At 44.6% G+C, this 22,192-nt stretch overlaps 3 protein-coding genes across 5 annotated transcripts in view; 2 read left to right on the plus strand and 1 right to left on the minus strand.

Annotated features, from left to right (window-relative positions):
* The first annotated feature begins 1,651 nt into the window (after window positions 1–1,651).
* LOC121567390 (neutral amino acid transporter B(0)-like) lies at window positions 1,652–11,608 on the plus strand. Its single transcript, XM_041877405.2, has 8 exons — window positions 1,652–2,506; window positions 8,797–8,839; window positions 9,297–9,365; window positions 9,516–9,682; window positions 9,996–10,229; window positions 10,497–10,691; window positions 10,897–11,031; window positions 11,301–11,608. Exons 1-8 carry the CDS (start codon window positions 1,977–1,979, stop codon window positions 11,536–11,538), a joined length of 1,611 nt encoding a protein of 536 aa, XP_041733339.1. The 5' UTR covers window positions 1,652–1,976; the 3' UTR covers window positions 11,539–11,608.
* Window positions 11,609–15,085: 3,477 nt separating this feature from the next.
* Window positions 15,086–19,922, minus strand: LOC121567391 (fukutin-related protein-like). 2 transcript variants are annotated; one of them, XM_041877407.1, is made up of 2 exons: window positions 19,741–19,922; window positions 15,086–18,858 (listed from the first exon to the last, which is right to left on the minus strand). In XM_041877407.1, the coding sequence occupies exon 2, from the start codon at window positions 18,671–18,673 to the stop codon at window positions 17,066–17,068; it is 1,608 nt and encodes a 535-aa protein (XP_041733341.1). In that variant the 5' UTR covers window positions 18,674–18,858; window positions 19,741–19,922; the 3' UTR covers window positions 15,086–17,065. The 2 variants fall into 2 exon arrangements, with proteins under 2 accessions (XP_041733341.1, XP_041733340.1); XM_041877406.1 differs by having other exon boundaries at window positions 19,727–19,922.
* Window positions 19,923–20,030: 108 nt separating this feature from the next.
* LOC121568448 (striatin-4-like) overlaps window positions 20,031–22,192 on the plus strand; it is a 33,021-nt gene continuing 30,859 nt past the window's right edge. The window contains exon 1 of one of the 2 annotated variants that reach the window (XM_045220827.1): window positions 20,031–20,583. In XM_045220827.1, the coding sequence (XP_045076762.1) occupies window positions 20,293–20,583 (291 nt within the window). In that variant the 5' untranslated portion in view covers window positions 20,031–20,292. The remainder of the gene's footprint in view (window positions 20,584–22,192) is intronic. The other variant, XM_045220828.1, reaches the window with a different exon arrangement.

Consider the following 22,192-nt stretch of genomic DNA (forward strand, 5'->3'; position numbering starts at 1 on the left):
CGAGAGCTTCCAACTGCTCTCTCCTGGCTGAATTTGAATTTCTAACTGTTAAAATGTGCCTTTCCCAACAATGTGCATCCTTGAGAGGTGGGTTCAAAGAGGGCTCTGATTATTTTCTCAGTATAAGCTAACGTGGAGGATACTGGCACCCCGACAGAGACTGCCTACTATCAGAGACGGAGCGCCGTTCTTCCAGACATTGAGATTCAGTCTCTTTTTTTACTAATCCAAAAACATGGCTTGGAAAAGACTAGGTGCAGAGATCAGGTCAGGTGTCATGTCAGGTCTTTCTCTCTCTCTCTCTCTCTCTCTCTCTCTCTCTCTCTCTCTCTCTCGCTCTCTGTATCAGAGATGAGGGAGGGAGAGCACACAATAACATTTCAAGGATAGCACAGATGTTTTGTTCAGGGAGGTGCTCTGTTTGAATGCCTGTGATTGGTTATATTCTGCCCCACATTTTCATTGAATGTAGGTAGAGAATATGATGACTCACAGAGTCTAATGGTTCAATATGTGCAGATGTCTCCATCTTCACCCTCCCCTCAAACACACAGATCTACCCTGTTTTGGATTCATATCACTTTGATGATGTACTGAACTGTATCTACACCTTGCATTCTCCGCTCCAGCCACTCCTTACTGCTTCAAGTCCCCAAGACACGTCTCCAAACTATGGGGGACCGAGCCTTCTGCTCTCTTGCCCCTCACATATGGAATGCACTCCCTGACCATGAGAGCGGCTCCATCACTCAGAACTTTTAAAACTGGCCTTATAAGAGTCTAAGCCGTTGGGGGGGAGGGGGGTTCTAAGCTGACATATGGAATTGTTTTAAGATGGTCATACCATGGATCATTTAGCTAATTGATTTTGAATTTTAGGACCCCTTTAGGTATCCCCATTTTTTATAAAAAAATTTACAAATGATTTGATAAAATATTGAATTTGGCCCACTACTAAAGCCCATAGAAACACATTGAATAACACATTCATAAATGGCAAAAAAATACAGTACAAAAAAAAGTTTGTGTAGCATAAAATCAATCAATGTGCATGCTAAAACACACACATTGAAACAAACAATTCTAAAAATCAACTGGCAATAGAGTATGCTGGGAAATATGATAATGATGGGCAGGGTTTTTGAGTGTGATGATTGTACCTTCTTTATATTCAAAATATTGGGTACAAAAATATACCATTATACTAGATTATCTGCACATGTACCCTAAAAGTTACCACACAGTACCATCTGAGATTATGTGTACCTTGAAACGTACATTATGTGTATTTTTATATTTTTGTACCCCTGGGAACAGTACTGTACCCTAACCGTAACCTTTTTTACTGAGAGTGAATAGGAGAGGTTTAATCACTGATGCTGATGCAATCCACTCCTAATGTGTCATCTAGGGCAGTGGTAGGCTACAATGCAGGATTGAGAAACACTGATCTAGGTTCAGGATGATATCCTCATTGTAATGTACTTCTAATTGCTAAAATGTAATTTCATTCGTCATTGAAACATATTTATTTATCATAGGAAAAATATGCATGATTTAATTGCTCATTATGTGTTTACTTATTTGTCCATTTTAATTATTTTAATTGTGCAGTTATGGTTTAGAACATTTAAAATGATATTGCTCTCTTTCTATTTGACTTTTACAATTATTTTGGTATTAGGACAGATGGCCTAGGAAGGTTAAAAATGGCTTTTTAATTAGGAATGGGTGGGGAATGCCACCAACCTGCATGAGCCCGCCCCCTACGTCACGTTTCCGGTGAGTCTTTTTTCCTGGACAGACTGCGCTGGTTGGGTTATAAATTACGGGCAGAGAGGCAAGACCGCAACAATACAAGACCACTACTACCTCGAACAGCTACACCAACAGATCTTATAGCCAAACAAACTTTGACTATAATTTTCTCCATATAATTATTTTGTTTAGGTTTTAAGGTACACTCAGGGCGCACAATGGCAGAAAAGATAGACATGAAGGGGAAGGCATCCAACGGAGAGGCGCATCTCGATGAGCAGGTAGCCAACGGATTCGGCCACAAGAAGTGTTCCAACGAGACAACGGCAGAGAAAATCAAGAGGCTAGTCATGGCCAACTTGCTGGTGATTCTCACCGTGGCCGGGGTGATCATCGGGGTGTTCATCGGACTTGGTGTGCGCCACATGGAGCTGAGCAGGACACAGGTCCTCTACGTGGGCTTCCCTGGCGAGCTGCTCATCCGGCTGCTGAAGATGATCATCATCCCCCTGGTCGTGTGCAGTCTGGTGTCCGGGTCGGCCAGCATCGACCCCAAAGCCCTGGGCAAGCTGGGTGGCTGGGCCATGCTCTTCTTTTTGGTCACCACCTTAATTGCATCAGCCATCGGGGTGATCATGGCGTTCATCATCTCCCCCGGATCAAACACCGGCTCCAAGCCGATTTTGTCGGATGACGGTGAGCTGCCTCAGGCCAAAGAAGTGGTGGACTCATTCTTGGACCTGATCAGGTGAGATTCAAATGTCTGGCAGTGTCGGCGACTTAGGCTAAGCAAAAGGGGTAGACAGGCTGATTTGGCATCTAGCCATTGGGGGGTAGTTCACTGAAGTGGCGGCGCGCGTGCCTTGTTTTGGCCCCATCCTTATTTGTCACAATGACAAAGTGCTCACACGTGGCAGACCTCCCAGCCAGCAGCAAGCTAACGAGGCCACTGTTTGAATTGAGTGGGGCTCATTTGGATGTTGCTTTGTTACCCCAAATTAGGCATAAATTCCAACATATGTATTAGAAAACCGAGCCAAGCAGTCTGACTGCACGTGGTCTTGAAAATGTTAGTCAGTGCTCTCATGCTGGGTCATTACAAATAAGGTCTCTTAAGTTTTGACTGTCAGCCCTTCTTTCTGGGACTGTTGGCGACATGCGCGCCATCCAGTTTCATTAAAGGCACAGTTTCCCCAACCGGCCGGGGTTCCCTTTGCCGTGCGCCCAGAAAAGAAGGTTGCATGCCTCGGTCAAGACCACACACCGTGGCATCATAGCGAGACAGTTGAGAAGGTCACGATGTGCTAGCTATGCTAACCAGCCAATTATTTCCTCGTGCTGTAATGTAGGGGAGTAGCTGCATCAACTCCAGACGCAGCCCGTTAATTTGCGATGTGTGTTCAGTGTCTAAAGACAGATGGCGTGTCTTGACCGGTCCCCTCTTGTCATTCCAACCCGGGATCATCAGAAAACATCACCTGTTTAGCCTACATGCGCAATATTATGTAACACATGTATGTTCTTAGTTTAGCTTCATGTTTCCACTAATACACGTGTAGGAAACGTTGAATAGTGCGTCGTTGTGGGTGTGGGCGGTAGTTCTGAGTATGTTGTGGGCTGGCCCCTTTCGGTCTGGGACGGCCCCTTTCGGTCTGGGACAGCCCCTTGTATTTCCAAAAAGGGGCATTACAAAACGTTCCAGCCACGTGTTTTTAGGCACAGACGAGGAAAGATGTCTTGGACAGTCCGTTCTTTCTTGGTTTAACACACTTTGGCAGACTTTAAAAAAAGAATAATTCTGAGACCGCATTGTCCAACGAAATGATTGCACAGTTGTTGCTTGTAGCACACACTTTCCTGAAAAATGTGACAACCTCAGTGCTCCAAGAAAAAAAATACCTATAATCAGAGTACGTTTTTCCATTACTAGGTGTGACATGTTTACTAAGAAATACATGTCAATAATAGTCATTGCAACCTACTGTTCTACATTACCTCTGTCTTGCCAGTCAATGAACAGTAAGTTATATGGAAGTTCAAACAATCACTGCGCAAAATAATTAGCATTCCTTTATTATGGTTTGTGGTCTAGGTTTTAGATTGTAATACAACTAATGTACACTTCTACTGCTTTGGTGCCTTAAAAGGCTCTCAAGCATAATGCAATGAGCAAAGTCATTTTGCCTGGCAGGGAGAAAATAATGTATTCTAAATAGAGAGAACCAGCGTTAGTTGGGGAATGTGTGTGTCTCTAACCACTCATCTTTTGTGCCTCACATACTGTACAAACTTACTGACCCTGATCATACTCATACACACTCTCAATGAAACCTCACCATGTAGTTGGATTTAGAAAGGAAGTGGTGAACAGTTGGTCACCAGAGCCTCATGTTGGCACATATTCAAAATATATTAAGAATGTGGCAAAGTCAGTGGCATTCTGCCGTGGGCCCTTACTACAACAGAACTGATATCATGTTTTAAACCATCTCAGTACACTGATGTTCCAAAGCATCAGGTTGCGTTACATAGTTACCCATGACGGTGACTGTTGACAGGAAATACTAAACTGTCAAAACGTAATTTGTGCATGTGTCACAAATACCAGCGCCAAAGACACATCATAGGCGAGGGGAGTCATGCTACCATAAGAAGCTGGCAACCATGTGACCAAACTCCCCCCTGCCCACCGCTCTGTCCTAGATCAGGTCATTAGGCTAGATTAGGCCTACTAGTTAGGAGTTTTAAAACCTAAACATCTTGCCAATCATTTAGCCTATCACACGTTATGCAACAATGAGATAAGAAAGAATGGCCTATTCTCCAGGGCTTGAACTGAACTAAAAGACCCTGTGTTTTCAGTAGGATTAGAAACTTGACTAGACCGTGCTCTATCTACAGAGATGTCATTGTTTGTGTGCGCTCTCAGCTTTTCACCATAAAAAGAGCCACTCTCAGGTTATTTACATGAATTTAAGGCCCAGTCGTCACACAACCTTAATTAGGCCTATGTCTGTTGCTTTGGGTTTATAAAGAGAAGCATGTGTAGTGTTTTTAAATTGAAGCCATGCAGCCAGTCAGTTGTTCTGTTCCTCCTGGTCCAGCATTATGGGTGACCTCTAAACCTAAAAATGAATTGTGATGGTGAAAGTCATAGGCTTCTTTCCAAAATCCCTCCCAGCCTCCAGCTAGTCCAGACCCCTAGGTCCCAGTCCAGGAAAACCTCCTAAATACATTTCAAACTGTTAAAGCCAGATTACACCGGTGGGGGTATTGGGGTAATGAATATTGTTTAATGTATAATCCTTCTATAAACGGATTGTAATTCCTTCACCCATAATAATAATATAATATGCCATTTAGCAGACGCTTTTATCCAAAGCGACTTACAGTCATGATCACCCATAGTTGTCATTATGATTTAGTAACTCGCTCTTGCATAATACGATCTACAAGTTGAAACAGTGGTCTCCTTCCAAATCCAACGCATAAGGAATCCATTTTGATCTTTTTAAAAATAGAATTAGGCTTTCTTGGATGCGTGTTGGATGCGCCTGGCTCTCGGCAGGGAATCAATGAGAAAGGTTGTCAGTCTCGTGAGGACACACTTACACATATAGGTCACAAAGGATGATGGTTAATTGTGCAGCTTGCATGACTCGTGGCTCATTTAAAGCGACCACTCTGTCGGGGTCCCGTTTTGGCAACAGCAGCGCCGGGCCGAGGAGCGGTTCACTACAGCGGAAACAAGGAGCCCTTTTTAAAGCATGCACGCTCGCACACTCTTTCACTCCCTCCTCTCTCACCTCCATTCTCTCATACTAACGCAATATTACAAAAAGTTGTGACGTGGCAGGTACTATTAGTTACAAATGACCTCTAACTTACCGGCTTAAACCAATAGGTTAAATAAAGGTAATAAACCAACTGAAGAGGAACAAGGCATCACATTTCCCTACCTGGTGCGAAATCCCCTCCCTCCCTTTCAAGTCCTTGTATACTTTGCTTATCTTATCTCCACAGGAGGTTGGTGGCACCTTTAATTGGGGAGGACGGGCTCGTGGTAATAGCTGGAGCGGAATTTGTGGAATGGTATCATACATGGTTTCCATTTGCTCCGTTCCAGCCATTTATTATGAGCCGTCCTCCCCTCAGCAGCCTCCACTGCTTTCATCTGTTTGCTTTCCCACTTGTCAGTTCAATGCTTCGTTCACAGGTGCCCCTATGCAGGCTGTTGTACCACCTGTTTGTTTACTGGTCAAGGTTTGATGTGCCAATAACTAATTTACATAAATGACTGGTAGTGTTGGTCTTCAGTTAAAAGGAGGCCCTTCGCTCTTACTGATCTACCTGCAAGTCATTGTCTGTCCCTTTTGACTTATTAGTCTAACCCTGAGACTAAACACAGAGACAAACATACAGGACAATGGACCATAGCTGTTAAATGTAAATGGCATTAAGAGCTAGAGAGAAGGACGGTACTACAATTCACTCGATTTGAATGGGATAATTTTAAATGCTTTGGGACAAAAGAACGGGTCTGCAGGAACAAAGAAAGGCGGCCGTAAAGTATCAAGTGTGTCACATCAGCCATCCTCTCTGTCCCCCTCCTGTGACATGCCTCTACAGCTCTGTCTCTGTGGCATGCCTCTACAGCTCTGTCTCTGTGGCATGCCTCTACAGCCCCTGTCTCTGTGGCATGCCTCTACAGCCCCTGTCTCTGTGGCATGCCTCTACAGCTCTGTCTCTGTGGCATGCCTCTACAGCCCCCGTCTCTGTGGCATGCCTCTACAGCTCTGTCTCTGTGGCATGCCTCTACAGCTCTGTCTCTGTGACATGCCTCTACAGCTCTGTCTCTGTGGCATGCCTCTACAGCTCTGTCTCTGTGACATGCCTCTACAGCTCTGTCTCTGTGGCATGCCTCTACAGTGCTGTCTCTGTGGCATTTGGCTCGCCTCCCTAAAGCAGTATTTCAGGAGTGACGGAGAGGGTGTCTACTATCTGCGTCAGTTAGCCACGTACAGCCAGGAGGGACCCATGGGTTCTCATTGGTCTAGAGAGGGCGAAGACGGGGGCGTTTTCACACTGGTATGTAAGTAAGGTGCTGCTGACATGGTTACCACCTTTCACACGCAGATCCGGTTTGACCAAGTAGAGGCGGTCTCAGGTGAACGCGGGGACATAAAAGTGACGTGTCAACAACACTGAATTGCAGAGGTCTACACCACCCAGGATGGTGTAAACCCAACACACCTACCACCACACTTCGCGTGTACCAAGAAGATCAGGCAGGGTGTGGTGTGTAATTATGCTATTTTTGGACCCTGACAGACAGGAGTTACTATTTTAAATGAGTGCTGCTGTTGCATATTCACAGTAGTTTAGCGTTCCTGGACAGAGTTTCGCTTTGAGAGGAGGGAGCGTGTCAATTAGGGATCTCTGTAGGACTGGGGTAGAGAAGGAACAAGGCAGTGACTTACTAAATACGAATGCAGAGAATGTCAGGACTGGAGAAACAGGAAATGTCTGAAACAAGAGAAGCCACAAAATGTCTTATTTTCATTTACATTTACATATTAGTCATTTAGCAGACGCTCTTATCCAGAGCGACTTACAGTTAGTGCGTGCATACATTATTTATATATATATATGACAGAGCCTGGATGAGCCTTTTCCTTGGGTCTTTGGCATAGATACTGCTGCCACACAGAATGTTTTTGTGTTTGTTTTAGGGTTTGTCTGTACATGTCAAGGGGGGTGTATTAGGCCTAAAGGTGCAGCCCTATTTGCGTTCGCTTTTTCCGTCTGTGTATTCCAACCGTCACCCATTGTTCTTGCGTCTAGCCTTGGCTATGTTAATTTAGCTTTAATGCATTGGGTTGTCATGCCACTGCATACCACGGGGCGCCAGTATGAAAAATGTATGCACTCACTAATTGGAAGTCGCTCTGGATAAGAACGTCTACTAAAATGTAAATTGGATCATGAAGTATGAAAAGGGAAATGGAGGGTGTAGGTGGAGTCAGCTGGTTACTAAATCTAAACCGAGATGTGAGTTTTGGGCAGGCAGACGGTTGCGCTGTTCGGAGCGTCTGATGAAATCTGACATCCACGTTAACGTCACTGCTTCCTGTTTCTGTGGAACCTTCACTACCAGCGAGAGAGGGTTCTAGAGAGGGCATTTCCTTTCCCTGTTTGACCAAGACCTGCAACAACCATGGAAATGGAGTGTTTTGAATTGACAGGGTTTGTTAGAGTGATACACGTCACCTTCCTAGAAATGTGGTTTATGGGCAACTTCTACCTCGAGTCATTCTATCTTCGGTCACATGGTGCGACCATTTAATCCCACAATGCATTGTTTCCTGTCCCGCATGTATTCAGGTCAGAAAGAGATGCAGGATAAAAACATGAAAGAAGTTAATCCCTTATTAATCTAAATCCATATGGAGGTCGACTAAGAGGGAAGGGTGGGGGTGGCTTAGTGCTCTGAGGAGAGTTGGCCACTATGTTCGCCTATATGTGGCTTTGAGGGGCAGTGGTGGTACAGTAACTCCACTGACGTGTGTCTGTGTACTGTATTGTAGAGCAGTAATCTGCCCACCCCTCTCGGGAGGTCTGGATTTGGGCCTGTAATCCCAGCAGCAGCAGTTTTGGGGGCAGTTGGAGGATTAAAACACTGAAATGCTCCCGCTATTTCCACATGACAGAACTCGTGGTTGGCTCCCTCGTGAGGCGTCGGTGCCAAGGGTATAGGCACCGAGTTCGCATAAAGGAATCCTGAAAAGATGGCTTAGAAGTTAGAACAAGGAGTTCAGTTAGTGGTTGTATCCCGTGGGTTGTTACCTTTAGTCACAGACCTTGGATCAGTTTACCCAAATTCCATTTTTGAAATGATTAAATTAATTATATATATATATATATACCCATGATTTTAATTTATAAATGCCTCTTGAGTTTCTGATCATCATAATGTCGCTGTCAGCACAGCTGGTGCCTGTGTAGTGTACTGAATATGTCTCTTGTTCTCTCTCACAGAAACATCTTCCCCTCCAACTTGGTGTCTGCAGCTTTTCAGTCTGTGAGTATCCTCTTATACCACACATATGATAGAAAGAGAGGCAGAGAGAAACCGAGACTTAAAGGAATAATCTACTCAAACCATCTTTTGGCATTTTCTTGCCATTAGTCCACTGTTGATACAGTCCCAAAATGTTTTGCATGTCAGCAATCAAGTTTTCAAGATATAGGACTTTCAAAAAGCAAATTGTAATTTACCACATGATGAAAAACGCATCATCATGATGATGTGGCAAGTTACAATTTGCTTTTTGAAAGTCCAATATCTTGAAAACTTGATTGCTGACATGCAAAACATGTTGGGACTGTATTAACAGTGGATTACTGAAACAAATACACACAAAAAAACTATGTTGGTGTTATTCCTTCAAGGCTTTTTTGGAATCCACATAATTAGTTAGTTGAACAGAACATGTCTTGCATCAGTGTACTAATGAAATATTTTCCTCTGTCTGCAGTATGCTACCAGCTACAAGTTTGTGACCAAGAATGGCACTAATGGCTTGCCCAACATCACAGTTGAGAAGGTGAGTCGACTTAAATGGCAAAATGAGTTGGAAATCTGTATAGGATGTCACATTTGACTTTCTAATACCTATGGCTGTTGACAGTTTGAATGTGTCTAAAATGCATCACTCACGCTGACCAGAGTTATTGTGTTGTGTGTGTGTATCTAGGTTCCCTTTGGCACAGACCAGGACGGTATGAACATCCTAGGACTGGTGGTGTTTGCCATGGTGTTTGGTGTAGCCCTGAGGAAGCTGGGAGAGGAGGGAGAGATCCTCATCAAGTTCTTCAACTCCTTTAACGAGGCCACCATGGTTCTGGTGTCCTGGATCATGTGGTAAGGGAGTCGTTTCCCCAACAGCACTGTAGGGAATAGATCTGGGTGTGGGAGAGGATACACGCATGATGTATGAGTTTTGCCACCCTGCGTTTATCTTTCACATGTCAACTCGTAATTGTTATAATAATATGGTATTTAAGTAGGGTTTTTTCAAGGACCCGAAGTCACTAATTGTTGTTGTATTGGCACTTGCTTCATATGTGGTAATATTGATGCATATTAGTTTTTTTATTGTATTTGTACTTTTATTGTATTTGCGTCTTTACAAATTCATAAGGGTAACCCACCTCTCCCTCCTCCCTCTCTCCAGGTATGCCCCCCTTGGTATCATGTTCTTGGTGGCAGGGAAGATCGTGGAGATGGAGGACGTGGGAACGCTGTTTGCCAGCCTGGGCAAGTACATAGCCTGCTGTATCATCGGCCACTCCATCCACGGCCTGCTGGTCCTGCCAGGCATCTACTTTATCATCACCCGCAAGAACCCCTACACCTTCCTGTGGGGCATCTTCACAGCTCTGGCCACAGCCTTTGGAACCTGCTCCAGGTACTGTTGTAGTCACTAGATCACCATGCTAGAGAGGATGGTAATCCTTAATTGCTCTTATACCAATGTTGCTCTTATGCCGTACCAAAAACGCTAAACTCCATTACTATGCAGTTCAAATACAATTATTCAAGTACTATGTTACCAGTGCAAAAGTGTTACAGAGAAGAGAAACATTGGTAATTGTGTCAGAACTGATGGGCATATATGAGGTATTTGTTAATTTACGGCTAGCGCTCTCACACACACACTCATGCTCACTCTCAGCTCTGCCACCCTGCCGCTGATGATGAAGTGCGTGGAGGAGAAGAACGGCGTGTCGAAGCACATCAGTCGTTTCATCCTGCCCATCGGGGCCACAGTGAACATGGACGGTGCAGCGCTCTTCCAGTGTGTGGCTGCAGTCTTCATCGCTCAGCTCAACAACATCCCACTAAACTTCATCCAAGTCTTCACCATCCTGTGAGTCACGCTTTCTCTAGTCAGTTTGATTCGATTCAGTTTGATTCAACTGTTGGGTAAAGCGGCGCAAATTCAAATGTAGTAGCTACAGTATATATACAAAACAAACTTGTGTAAAGTTTGGGTCAAACTTGCTAGGCTGAGTTTTAGGAAACACTGTGCTCTTGAGTGGCTAATTCTCCCCATGTCCCACCCCCTCTGTCAGAGTGACAGCCACAGCGTCTAGTGTGGGAGCAGCAGGGATCCCTGCGGGGGGTGTGCTGACACTGGCCATCATCCTGGAGGCAGTGGGACTGCCCACCAACGACATCTCCCTCATCCTCGCTGTCGACTGGCTCGTGTGAGTACCTCATGTTTACTGCAGTTCCTCTATAATATTGTTTTTATATATATATATATATATATATATATATATATATATATATATATATATATATATATATATATATATATATATATATATATACACACATATGTGTCATAACAGCCATGACCATTTGTGTCTGCTTCACACACTTGACATAGCATTGACATGACATAGTTATGGATGCGATGAAAAACTTGGGTTTGACTGGTTTAACCGTGATTGGACCATTTCTCTGTTTCCAGTGACCGTACCTGCACCGTTCTGAACGTGGAGGGCGACGCCTTCGGAGCCGGGCTGCTGCAGTGGTACGTGGACCGCTCTGCCAAGCCCGAGGAGGGGGCGGAGCTAAGTGAGGTAAAGATGGAGGATGACAAGCCCGCTCTGCAGGAGCAGGAGCCCCTCATCGAGGAGAAGAAGAGCAGGGGTGCGGGCGGCGAGAAGGCGGCAGCTCGCATCTCTGAGAACGAGTCGGTCATGTAGATGGTTCACCGCTATGTCATCGACGACCATCCGTTTGACCCCTCAATCCAGCATCTCCATACGTGCTCCCCCCCACGAATTCAGAAAGGAGGGGAGAGGACCTTTTAGACTTCCATTCAAAGACGATTCCTCTCCTTGTGTCTTCTCTCTTTCTAAGAGAGACTTAGAGATCCAGGTTGGGGGGGCAAAGGAGAGCGTGTTCAGATTTTAACGTGAAAGTATTTTTTTTAAGGACTAGGTTGGAATCCTTTGCCTCCATTATTTTATTTCTGCTTTGGTTCAGAAGAGCTGGCCTTGACTCTTTTTAACAGTAGCCAGCCTTGAAAAGGCAAATATCCCCATGTTTTCTATATCAATGCCCCATGTACAGTATGTTTCTCTGGGTATGAAGTAGCCTACACTAGTTATCTCACTGCACTCTGTGAGAGTAGATGAAGATTCCTAAGCTATCACACAAGATCCTCTATACCGTATGATGCACCAAATTAAGTTAAATCCTAAGTGAAGTTCTACTGCTGGAAAAATGACCTTTCTCACACAAGAGCTCTCTGTAATATCACACACACGCTACATTTTACATTTAAATTTTTAGTCATTTAACAGACTCTCTTATCCAGAGCGACTTACAGGAGCAATTAGGGTTAAGTGCCTTGCTCAAGGGCACATCGGCAGATTTTTTACCTAGTCGGCTCGGGGATTAGAACCAGCGACCTTTCGGTTACTGGCACAACGCTCTTAGCCACTAAGGTACCTGCCGCCCCACTAATGTGGCTCTGGTCAATGCTTCTAATCTGTAGCTGTTTTTAATCCCAAACTGTGTCATGTTAGTCAGTCCGGGAGTCACGCGTCCATGCCAAGCACAAAAGGGTTTGATACAGTCCAAATGAGTGCCCCCATGTTCTTACAATCTCACGTTTTTGCACGGTCCAAATGAAGGCTCCATGTTTTCACAATGTTTTTAAATGTTACAAGAATGTGTGAGAGGTGTTGCCATAGAGATCCTATTCAATTACTAGAAGGGTTATTTCATAATCCCTCAAAGTTACAGAATGGGATGAAAATGGCAGCCATCTTGGTCAGGGAGAAATCCAGAACCAGTTTAATTGGAATTAATGGCAGTAGAGGCATAGGGTGATTCATTTCCTGCTTTTACTTAAGCAGGGGGGGGAAAGTAAAGCATGCGATACATCATAAATTGTGCTGTAGAAATACTGTCACCCCAAATTATTGATATATATTTATACCAGTTTCTGTATAAATAGCCTCTAAAATATATGTAAACAGACCATAAATATCACAGATTTTGTTTTCTTGGAAAGCTGTAAGTGCTATTATATGATTTAATATCAGTACTTGTTGCATTTACAGTCTTATCAGCTGATTTGAGCTAGTGTATGGCTGTGGATTGATGGCATTGTTTGAATGGAATGTTGGCAGTTAATTTGAAACATTTATAGAATCTTTCCTCAAACTGTCTGGCTAGTTAGATAGCTAATACACACATACAGTGCAGATAAATTTTTTGTTTTACACTTATCACAGCACTGGCAAACCATGGTTGACCAACTACCTGACCAACATGTACAAAGCAAAATAGGACGCTGCCCCTTTAAGTCAATTGTTCCAAAAATATATATAAACCTGGCTAGTATAGTAAACTAGCCTAGATGAATGCTAAAAAGTGTATTTTTGTAGCTTTCTTTTTGTAGCTTTCAGTTGCCCAGTCAGGCCAGTAAGATAAAAGTTAACGTTGGACCTTGACATAGCCTACGAATAGGACCCAGAGTTTTACCTTACCAGATCATGAGATTAGGAAAAACTCCAGGCCCCAGAAAAGACACCTATGAATTCTGCCACACTACTTTTGAACTTGTGGTGCCACCTCTGATTCTGCAGCCTTTTCTTGCTGCTGTCTGTCTTTATGTTTTGTGCAATGCTTTAAAAAAACAGTTATCATTCCACAGGGTCTTCGGAGTGCCGTCACCTTGTTGTATGGGTGTGGTGTGTATCTATAAGTGTGTGAGTCAGCATGTGTACAGATGTATGTGTAGTCAGTCACCATGGCTAAATGATGACATAGTTACCAGAGCTGTAGAGAACCACTGTGTTCAAGAAATAAAATGCTTTTTATTAATATTCACTTGTTGACTTTGCATCTTATTTCACATTTCTAATTAATATATAATAATACTATAATCTGTCATTTAGCAGACACTTTTATCCAAAGTGACTTAGTCATGCGGGCACACATTTTACGTATGGGTGGCCCCGGGAATCAAACCTATTATCATGGCATTGCAAACACCATGCTCTACCAATGGAGCTACAGAGGACCACAATTAATGGTAATAGTGTGTACATACACATCAAAGGTTGATGTATAGACAGTGTACAAAACATTAGGAACACCTTCCTAATATTGAGTTACAACTCTTTTTGCCCTCAACAGCCTCAATTTGTCAGGGCATGGACTCTACAAGGTGTCAAGCATTCCATAGGGATGCTAGCCCATGTTGACTCCAATGCTTCACACAGTTGACACACTTAAACTTGTGTCTGGCACCTACTACCATACCCTGTTCAAAGGCACTTCACCCTCTGAATGGCCCACTATGTCTCAAGGCTTAAAAATCCTTCTTTACCTGTCTCCTCCCTTTCATCTACACTGATTGGAATGGATTTAACAAGTGATATCAATAAGGGATCATAGCTTTCACCTGGTCAGTCTATGGCATGGAAATGTTTTGTACACTCAGTGTATATGACACATTGTGAATAGGCCCTCCGGACAAGACAAGTTTGTCAGGTTGTGGTTAATGGCAATATCCATGAATGAACACAGACTACCTGGTGCTGTGTCCTGCCTCCATGAGGTGTTGACTGAGAGGCATGTAAAAAATATAGTCTATTCATCCTAATGTAACTTCAAACATGGCCCTGGCTATATAGACCTTTCCCAACACACACACAATGCAGTCACCAACATTACAATATTACATCACCCACCTGGGTTGTGTACACAGTACACACACACGTTTGGAAAATGCCCACCTTATTGATCCCACACTAACAGATGCTGAGGGATTTTATATAATCATATAATGAGGTTTATTGCTATATGGCCCCCACTGTTCGTGGAAGAATAGCTAGCATTAGGTTTTACAACAGGGGACATTCCTGGGTCTCCTATTAGACCTACTCATTGTTCTTCTGTTAGCAATGTGGTAACTTTACACCCCTCTCAATTGAATTCAGCCAACGGTTCAACTTTACACCCCAAGGGAAAGAAAGAAAAGATGATAGTATATTGAGTACACTGAAATATGTTATGGGTTCTTGTATTTTTAGCTTATCAATGTAGGATTCAGAAATGTAATTTAGTTGTATATATTTTGTCAGGGGGATTTTGCAGCTAGTGACTTTACCACGGCAATATTAATAAGTTACCCCAGGGCTGCCCAACCCTCTTCCTGGAACTCTACCGTCCTGTGGGTTTTCAGTCCAACCCTAATTTAACACACCTGATTCTACTTATTAGCTGCTTTACAAGACCTTAACAAGCTGAATCAGATATGCTAAATTATAGTTGGACTGAAAACCTACAGGACAGTAGATATCCAGGAAGAGGGTCGGGCAGTCCTGAGTTACCCATTCAATGTCCACTACATGCGTCTCTCATTCAGAGGTGGTTAGATGTGGCCAAGGAAATGTTGCAAATGTTAAGGCTATTCTGCCACCTGCTGGTGAGACAGGGGAGTTGCTTACTAAACCCTGCTATTTTTGTCAAACCCAAAGAAAGCTTTAGGCCCTCCTGGTAAATTAATTTCTTAAATTATTCCTGAAACACTGGAATGCATACAAAGCTGCCTCATCAAATCCATAAACCTCAAATGACGAAACACAAATAACAGTAGTGTTATAAATCATTAAAAAAAAATCTGTCCATGAAATTGCGTGACACATTGACAACAATATTCTGGTTAGTGTGCTGGTGAGTTCTTTTATGCATGTTTCGTCACTTGTAAAATGATAGGTGCACTTGTCCTATCAGATATCAGTCTTTCACTCACAATACAGATTACATTTTACATTCCAGTCAAGGCAGGACACAAATGTGACAGCAACACTCAACAGACGACACACATTTAATTTAGTATATTGGATAAACTATTGGATAGTTTAGTTTTTCATAATTCACACCTGGGATTTGAAATCACCTGCATGGACTGATAGAGCTTTATCCATGGCCTCACATGAATATCCAAGTTAGAGTTTAAGAGAAAGCTCCTCATTTTACCACTGGGAAATGGACGGCCATAATAGGCATGCTGATGGATCACGCCAAGGCCTACCCAATGGCATCAGTTGACAGTTCAAAAGTCATACATTTCATACACTGAACATGAAGTATACAAATCTCAAATAAGAAAGTGAATCAGTGCAACATATCCACACATGTACAGTACTCCATGAAATATATATTTAGCTTTAGGACAGAATTGACCAACACATTTATATTCATAATATCAATAATAACACAGCTATCAACACTAATTGTGTCAGATATTGCTTAACAGCAGCTGATATTGTGGTGTAAATGTCATTGGATATCTGTTAGCACTTTGATGATCATCTGATAATTACTAGGAAACAATGTGGTAATAATGGCTAATACTTTCTGGTACTACTTCAAATAATTCAAAACAATTGATAACCACCCTGTACCTAATGGTGCCAAAAACAATTATTGAAAATAACTGATATATAATGACTGTGTAATTACCATTTTACCATATCGTTTCATAATAAATACCTGGTAATTTATGTAACGGAAAATGATGTGCAACAGAATACCGTTTTGAATGTTTAAATACTCTTGTCTCTATACTTAATTTACAGCTTATACAGAATAATGGACCTCTGCAAGGAGTCTTCAGTTGACCAGTCATGTAGGTCAGCAGCAGTCCCCTTGTGTCTCATAAAGTGCTGATCTAGGATCGGTTTTGCCTTTAAGATCATAAAGAATAAGATTACATGGATGATGGGGACCTGGTCCTAGATCAGTACTCCTACTCTGAGACACTTTATGAATACAGGCTCTGTTCCACAGTCTTCCAGACTGTCTCAGTAGTAGTGACAGGCACATTCTGACAGAGGTCAGTCAGTCACACCTCATGATGTAACATTTAGCGTAATGCAGTCTGTTGCTTCACCCATAATGAGGATATTGTGTTAAAGACAGATAATAAAGGCAGACAGTAAATAAAAAAAAACACGTGTCATAGCATCAGTGTGGCTGGCCAGGTTAGAGCGGTAGTGTCTGTTGGCTCTCTCTTAACCACTTCCCTTCAGGGAGTTTTAATTGATCAGTGCATTTTGGCATCCTTAAGGACAGTTATTCCCAAAGGGTACCCACTTGTGACCCACTCATAGATTGCTACTAATATGTTTTGGGTTGTGGCTAGAATCGTTTTGCCCTTTTGGTGGGCCACATGAAAACTCCAAAGGTCCCAGCCACACCGCTCCCTCACAGCCGGCTCCTGTCCAGCCTCTTCTTGGCAGGGTTGGGGTACTGGGGGTTCTCGATGACCCCCTCCCCAAACTTGAGCTCCAGGAAGGCGCGGTGGTTGTTCGGGCCGTAGGCGGTGACGCCGGCGAACGGCATTGGCACCAGCGGCTGCAGGAAGTGCTCTGGGAACTCCACATCCTGTTTGTGCTCCATCCACGTGTCTTTGGTCATGACACCGTTCCGCAGGTAGAAGGGCCACAGGTCCACGTGGAGGTGGTTAGCCTCGCTGTATTGCACCCTATAGAAGTCCCCCTCCACTGCCCGCTCCCACACATAGCCGTTAGAGTCCACCAGAGAACCAGAGTCCAGGTTCTTCAGGTAGTCACAGTTAGGCACGTCCTCCAGGTAGATGCCCAGGTCTACATCATAGTCCCAGGGGATGATGTCCTGGTGGCGGGCCGCACCCAGCAGGGAGCCTCCTTCCAGCCAGTAGCGCACCCCGGAGCTCTCCAGGATATTGATCACATACTTGGTGGTCTCGCGGAGGGCACGCAGGCAGCAGGGAGGGGTCCAGCGCTCCAGGTACAGGTACTCAGGGGTGTCGTCCCGGACCGATCCGAAGCAACGCGCCGTCTCCTTCCCACAACCGTACCACTGCTCCTTCCCATCAGCCAGTAGGAGACGCTTCAGCCCAAAGTTCCTCATCAGCCGGCTAGTGGCCTCCTTCAGATGGCTGTCTGCCTTCCACTGGTTGTGGGCTGAGCTGAAGAGAGGCTGGTGGCTGGCGGAGAAGCAGGGGCTCTCCAGGAGCTTGACCTTCCAGCCATGCAGGGAGGTCTGGATGAAGAGTGAGGGCAGCAGTGGCCTCCCCAGTGGGACAGACAGGTTGAAGAGGTCCTCGGAGCGGATGAGGACCACCGCGTCCCCCTGAAGGGCTGTACACACGCTACCACTGCTCCCAGACGCCGCTGGGTTGTAGGTGGCCGTCCACTCTCTCAGACTGACCCGCAGGTGCAGGCACTGGACGGCCGAGCGTGCCAACACAGGGGCTGCCACCAGTCTCACGGGCCCCCCACCCTCCCCCTCCAGCTCCCGGATCAGCCTCTCCACAGCCCGGCCCTGCTCCAGCTCCACCCCGTCAGGCACCAGCAGCACAAACTCTGTCTGGACGTGGAACTCTGGCCGGTGGGCCTGCGGAGGCTGCTCGGGGCTGGGGGAGAGCACCAAGAGACGGGCCCCCTCGGGGAGAGACAGAGGGGGGTAGGGCGGGGTGTCAGACACAGCCAGGAAGGGCAGCTCAGGTCTCTGGTGCAGGAAGGAGCGTGCCACATCACCAACGTAGTTCTCAAAGTTCTCAAACTCCCTTAAGAGGACCGTCACACGGGGGCCGCGGCTGTTCCCCTCTCCCCCGACACCTCCAGCGCCAATTATCCCCACGCCAACCCCCACCAGGCCCCCTATGCCGCCCCCCAGCCCGGAAGCAGGTAAGGCAGCCTTCCTGGAGCCCCTTCCTGGGTTCCGGCGTTTCTCCATCATCTGCTGCTGGGCTCGGGACACATAGTAGAGGATGAGCAGGTTCAGAGCGATGGCTCCAGTCAGAAGGCCCTGGCAGAAACTCACCCGCATGGCACCTCTCGCTGCGCTCGTCTGGCTCAGGGAAAGGAGAAGGTATAGGATGGAGCTCTCTATTCAGAAAGCCAGTCCATAAACATCAGGACCCCATCAGTAAAGAGCTACAGACATCAGGACCCCATCAGTAAAGAGCTATAGCCTATGTGCATCGGAAGAGTAATGGCCAGCTGCTGGAATAGCTGAAATACACAGAAAACACAGGAATTTTAAACATGTATTTAAAATGAGTCCTAAAAAAAGTGTTTATAAGTACTTCAGATGGCTGTGATAGGCTTTAGAGGCTGTAGTCTAGTTTATTACATTATATTCAAACGTCAAGGAACTTGGTGCAGTGTGTCTCCCAGACTGGATTGCCCTAGTTCTTTTCAGCAAATACTTTGACCTAGATTGTATCCTTGACTATAAATTGCAGCCAAATGAGCTACCGAGATGCTTCAAATTGATGCTTTTGGTGCTGCTACCATGTTGTGCTGCTGCCATGTTGTGTTGCTACCATGTTGTTGTCATGTTACCATGCTATGTTGTTGTCTTAGGTCTCTCTTTATGTAGTGTTGTCTCTCTTGTCGTGATGTGTTTTGTCCTATATATATATATATATATATATTTATTTATTTTATCCCAGCCCCCGTCCCCGCAGGACGTCATTGTAAATAAGAATTTGTTCTTAATTTTAACTGACTTGCCTAGTTAAATAAAGGTTTAAAACAATTAATACCGTAGGCTATCAAGTATTGCTACAGCATTAATTCCATATTTCCAGTGCCTAGAATTGTCTGCATAATGCAATATACTTTTTATTCTGTAATTTAATGCTGACAGTAGACTACACTTCTATGGAACCAATGCAACCATGATCATTCTCAATAATTGATTTTATCATGACCACTGAATCGTGATAACCACTGAATCATTTCATATAGACCACACCATAAATGACCCTCTAAACGCTTCATATGCAGAACTCATCTGTCTTCAAATGTCAATCATGTTCTCCCCGTTATATAGCCTAACATTCCCCAAATCGTTAGAATAAAACAGCATACAAACCATAATGCACGTACATCGAATTCGCTCTCTGTGTGCAAAGGTGGCTGAGCTAAGCACAACATGGAGTGCAATAGCTCCTACTTAGTGTCAAACACTAATGTTATACTGACAAATTAACTAAAATAGTGTTAATATACTGAGAGTTTTAGATTATTTTCAACACCTCGGTCTGTAACATTGTACCCTCGCTTTTCTGTTTCGGAACGATCACAGGAAGCTTGCGTGAGATCACAATATGGCAGGAAGCGACGTCCCTGGTTACTGTAGTGAAAAAAGGAAACGATTGTAGACGCTGTCGTAGATTTGCTTTTAGCTCATTTTTTGGCACCCTTTCTCCATAGCAGTTCTTGCATTTGCTCTTTACGTGAGAGAGAGAGAGAGAGAGAGATAGAGATAGAGAGAGAGAGAGAGAGAGAGAGAGAGAGAGAGAGAGAGAGAGAGAGAGAGAGAGAGAGAGAGAGAGAAGGTTAGAGTGCTAGTGCTGGGTTTGTGAGGGACAGTGTTGTTGTTATTATTATCGCTGCTTGTTTCTACCTCCTTGTCCTGGCGAAAGCTCGAGCGCTAAAATGGAGGCGGAAAGATCCGGCGGAGTAGCAGGGGGAACGAACCAGAACTCTGGAGGCAGCGGCGTGGGGCGCAACCCGAACGGGCCGAAATCAGTACTCGGGCAGGCGACAACAGCAGCGGCCGCCGCGGCAGCAGCAGCCGGGGCAATGGCTGGATCGTCGCAGCCTAGGGAACCACAAGACTGCGACGCAGGCCTATCGCTTCCTGGGATCTTGCACTTTATCCAGTTCGAATGGGGACGCTTCCAGTCCGAGAAATATCGTTGGGAAGCCGAGAGAGACGAACTCAGGGTAATTATAATGTTCTTATCTAGCTATAGCTATGTAGGCTATTTATTACTAGCTAACTATGATTTAGAAAAAAGCTAGCCTAGCATTGCCATTATCCATATCCCACAGAAGTCACGACCGCTCGTCAATAGTTTCCCCCAATCTGACAGAATTACTGTCCACATAATCACGAATCTATTCACCCTGTGCTCCTGGATTTTAGCTTGGATAACTTCAAACAATGTTGCTATATTTGCGTCCGTTCAAAAGCTTTGATGTGTCTTAGACGCACGCGCTATTTTGTGATCAAAGCAAACACAATATTTGGGGATTCCAAAAATGTCACCATTCTTGACTGGTCCAAAACACTGGATTGTGAATTTACTTAATATCTTGCATCAATCACAAAACTTTCAATTATCGGTGTGTGTGTTAATTGCAGTGTTACATTGAGGCGCAGTCACTGTCAGAGCCACCCCCTGATCTAAACGCAGCCAGACATATATTCGACATTGTCTAATTATAGCGGATCACACAGGTGGGGTCAATAGGCTATGTCGAGCTGCTCCAACGGTAATTAACGCTGTTAGAATTAACGCCAGACGGTTGGCCTCCGCTGTTTCTGAACCCCTTCATGGTTTCTATTTTTCTCTGTGCGAGATTACGGTGGATCAAGTGACTCACTGTCAATTACAGCAGGATTCAGTAATGCGTTTGTAAATCCCGGAGCCACACACACAAAGGCCGATGACGTGATGCGGTCCCTGCCGCCCTTTACACACGTTCACTCTTGCCTGCCTGGGGTGTGCAAAGCGTGTTTTTTCATTGCTTTCCCCATGTGTGGCCTCTCCTGTCAGCACGTTTGCTTATAAGCATGCTGAATGAACATGAGCTGATGAAATAGGAGTTTGCTTGGTTATTTACAGTAGCCTAAAGGCATGTGTAGAAAAACAACACCATTCCTCTGCTGTCAGTGTATTTCACTATCCCTCTCACTCTATCCTATAGGCTATAGACTAGTTGTAAATAGGAACTTTATATAATATGGATGAACCATAACAAACTGGCCATGCTGATCTTATAGCAGTGTGGGGGTGGAAGTCGGAAGGATGTCACCACCACCACCACTACTGGGAAGGATTACTGTTTGTGTGTGTGCATGCGTGAACGTGAGCGTGTGTGTGTGTGGTCTGGTTTTCACAGGCCCAATTAGCGGCAGAACTCGGGCCGGAAGAGAGAGAGGGGAGCGGTTGAGTGCCCTTTTCAAACAGTAGCCCAGCAGCTTTAATAAGAGGACCCCAGTGGCTGCTAAAATAGGGAAAGCCCTGTGGCACACACACACACACACACACACACAGAAGGCAATGCCTGGTGTGTTTTCTATGCCAACCCTCTTGAGCCTACGATGTGTCAGTACATGACACAAACTTGTACATTGTAACTCACATGTACTATCTCCCACAAACACATGTATGTAGGCCTACATAGCCTCCATGCACATATACACAGAACACACAACACTATACAGAATAATAGCCTACAGTTCCATCTGGGCTACTGCTCTGTCTCAAACCAAAGGTTATTGATTGATGACTGCCTGGTGTGTGGAAAACATTATTGGCCTTCCCTC

This window comes from Coregonus clupeaformis, chromosome 6 (assembly GCF_020615455.1).
Source record: "Coregonus clupeaformis isolate EN_2021a chromosome 6, ASM2061545v1, whole genome shotgun sequence".
NCBI classification, from domain to species: Eukaryota; Metazoa; Chordata; class Actinopteri; order Salmoniformes; family Salmonidae; genus Coregonus; species Coregonus clupeaformis.

What these genes read in the sequence shown, in the direction of transcription:
- LOC121567390 (XM_041877405.2), top strand. Translation starts at nt 1,977, where the DNA reads ATGGCAGAAAAGATAGACATGAAGGGGAAGGCATCCAACGGAGAGGCG. An exon ending in ATCCAAGTCTTCACCATCCT is followed by an intron (nt 10,692 to 10,896) that starts GTGAGTCACGCT and finishes CCCCTCTGTCAG; the next exon opens with AGTGACAGCCACAGCGTCTA. An exon ending in CTCGCTGTCGACTGGCTCGT is followed by an intron (nt 11,032 to 11,300) that starts GTGAGTACCTCA and finishes CTCTGTTTCCAG; the next exon opens with TGACCGTACCTGCACCGTTC.
- LOC121567391 (XM_041877407.1), bottom strand. Translation starts at nt 18,673, where the DNA reads ATGCGGGTGAGTTTCTGCCAGGGCCTTCTGACTGGAGCCATCGCTCTG.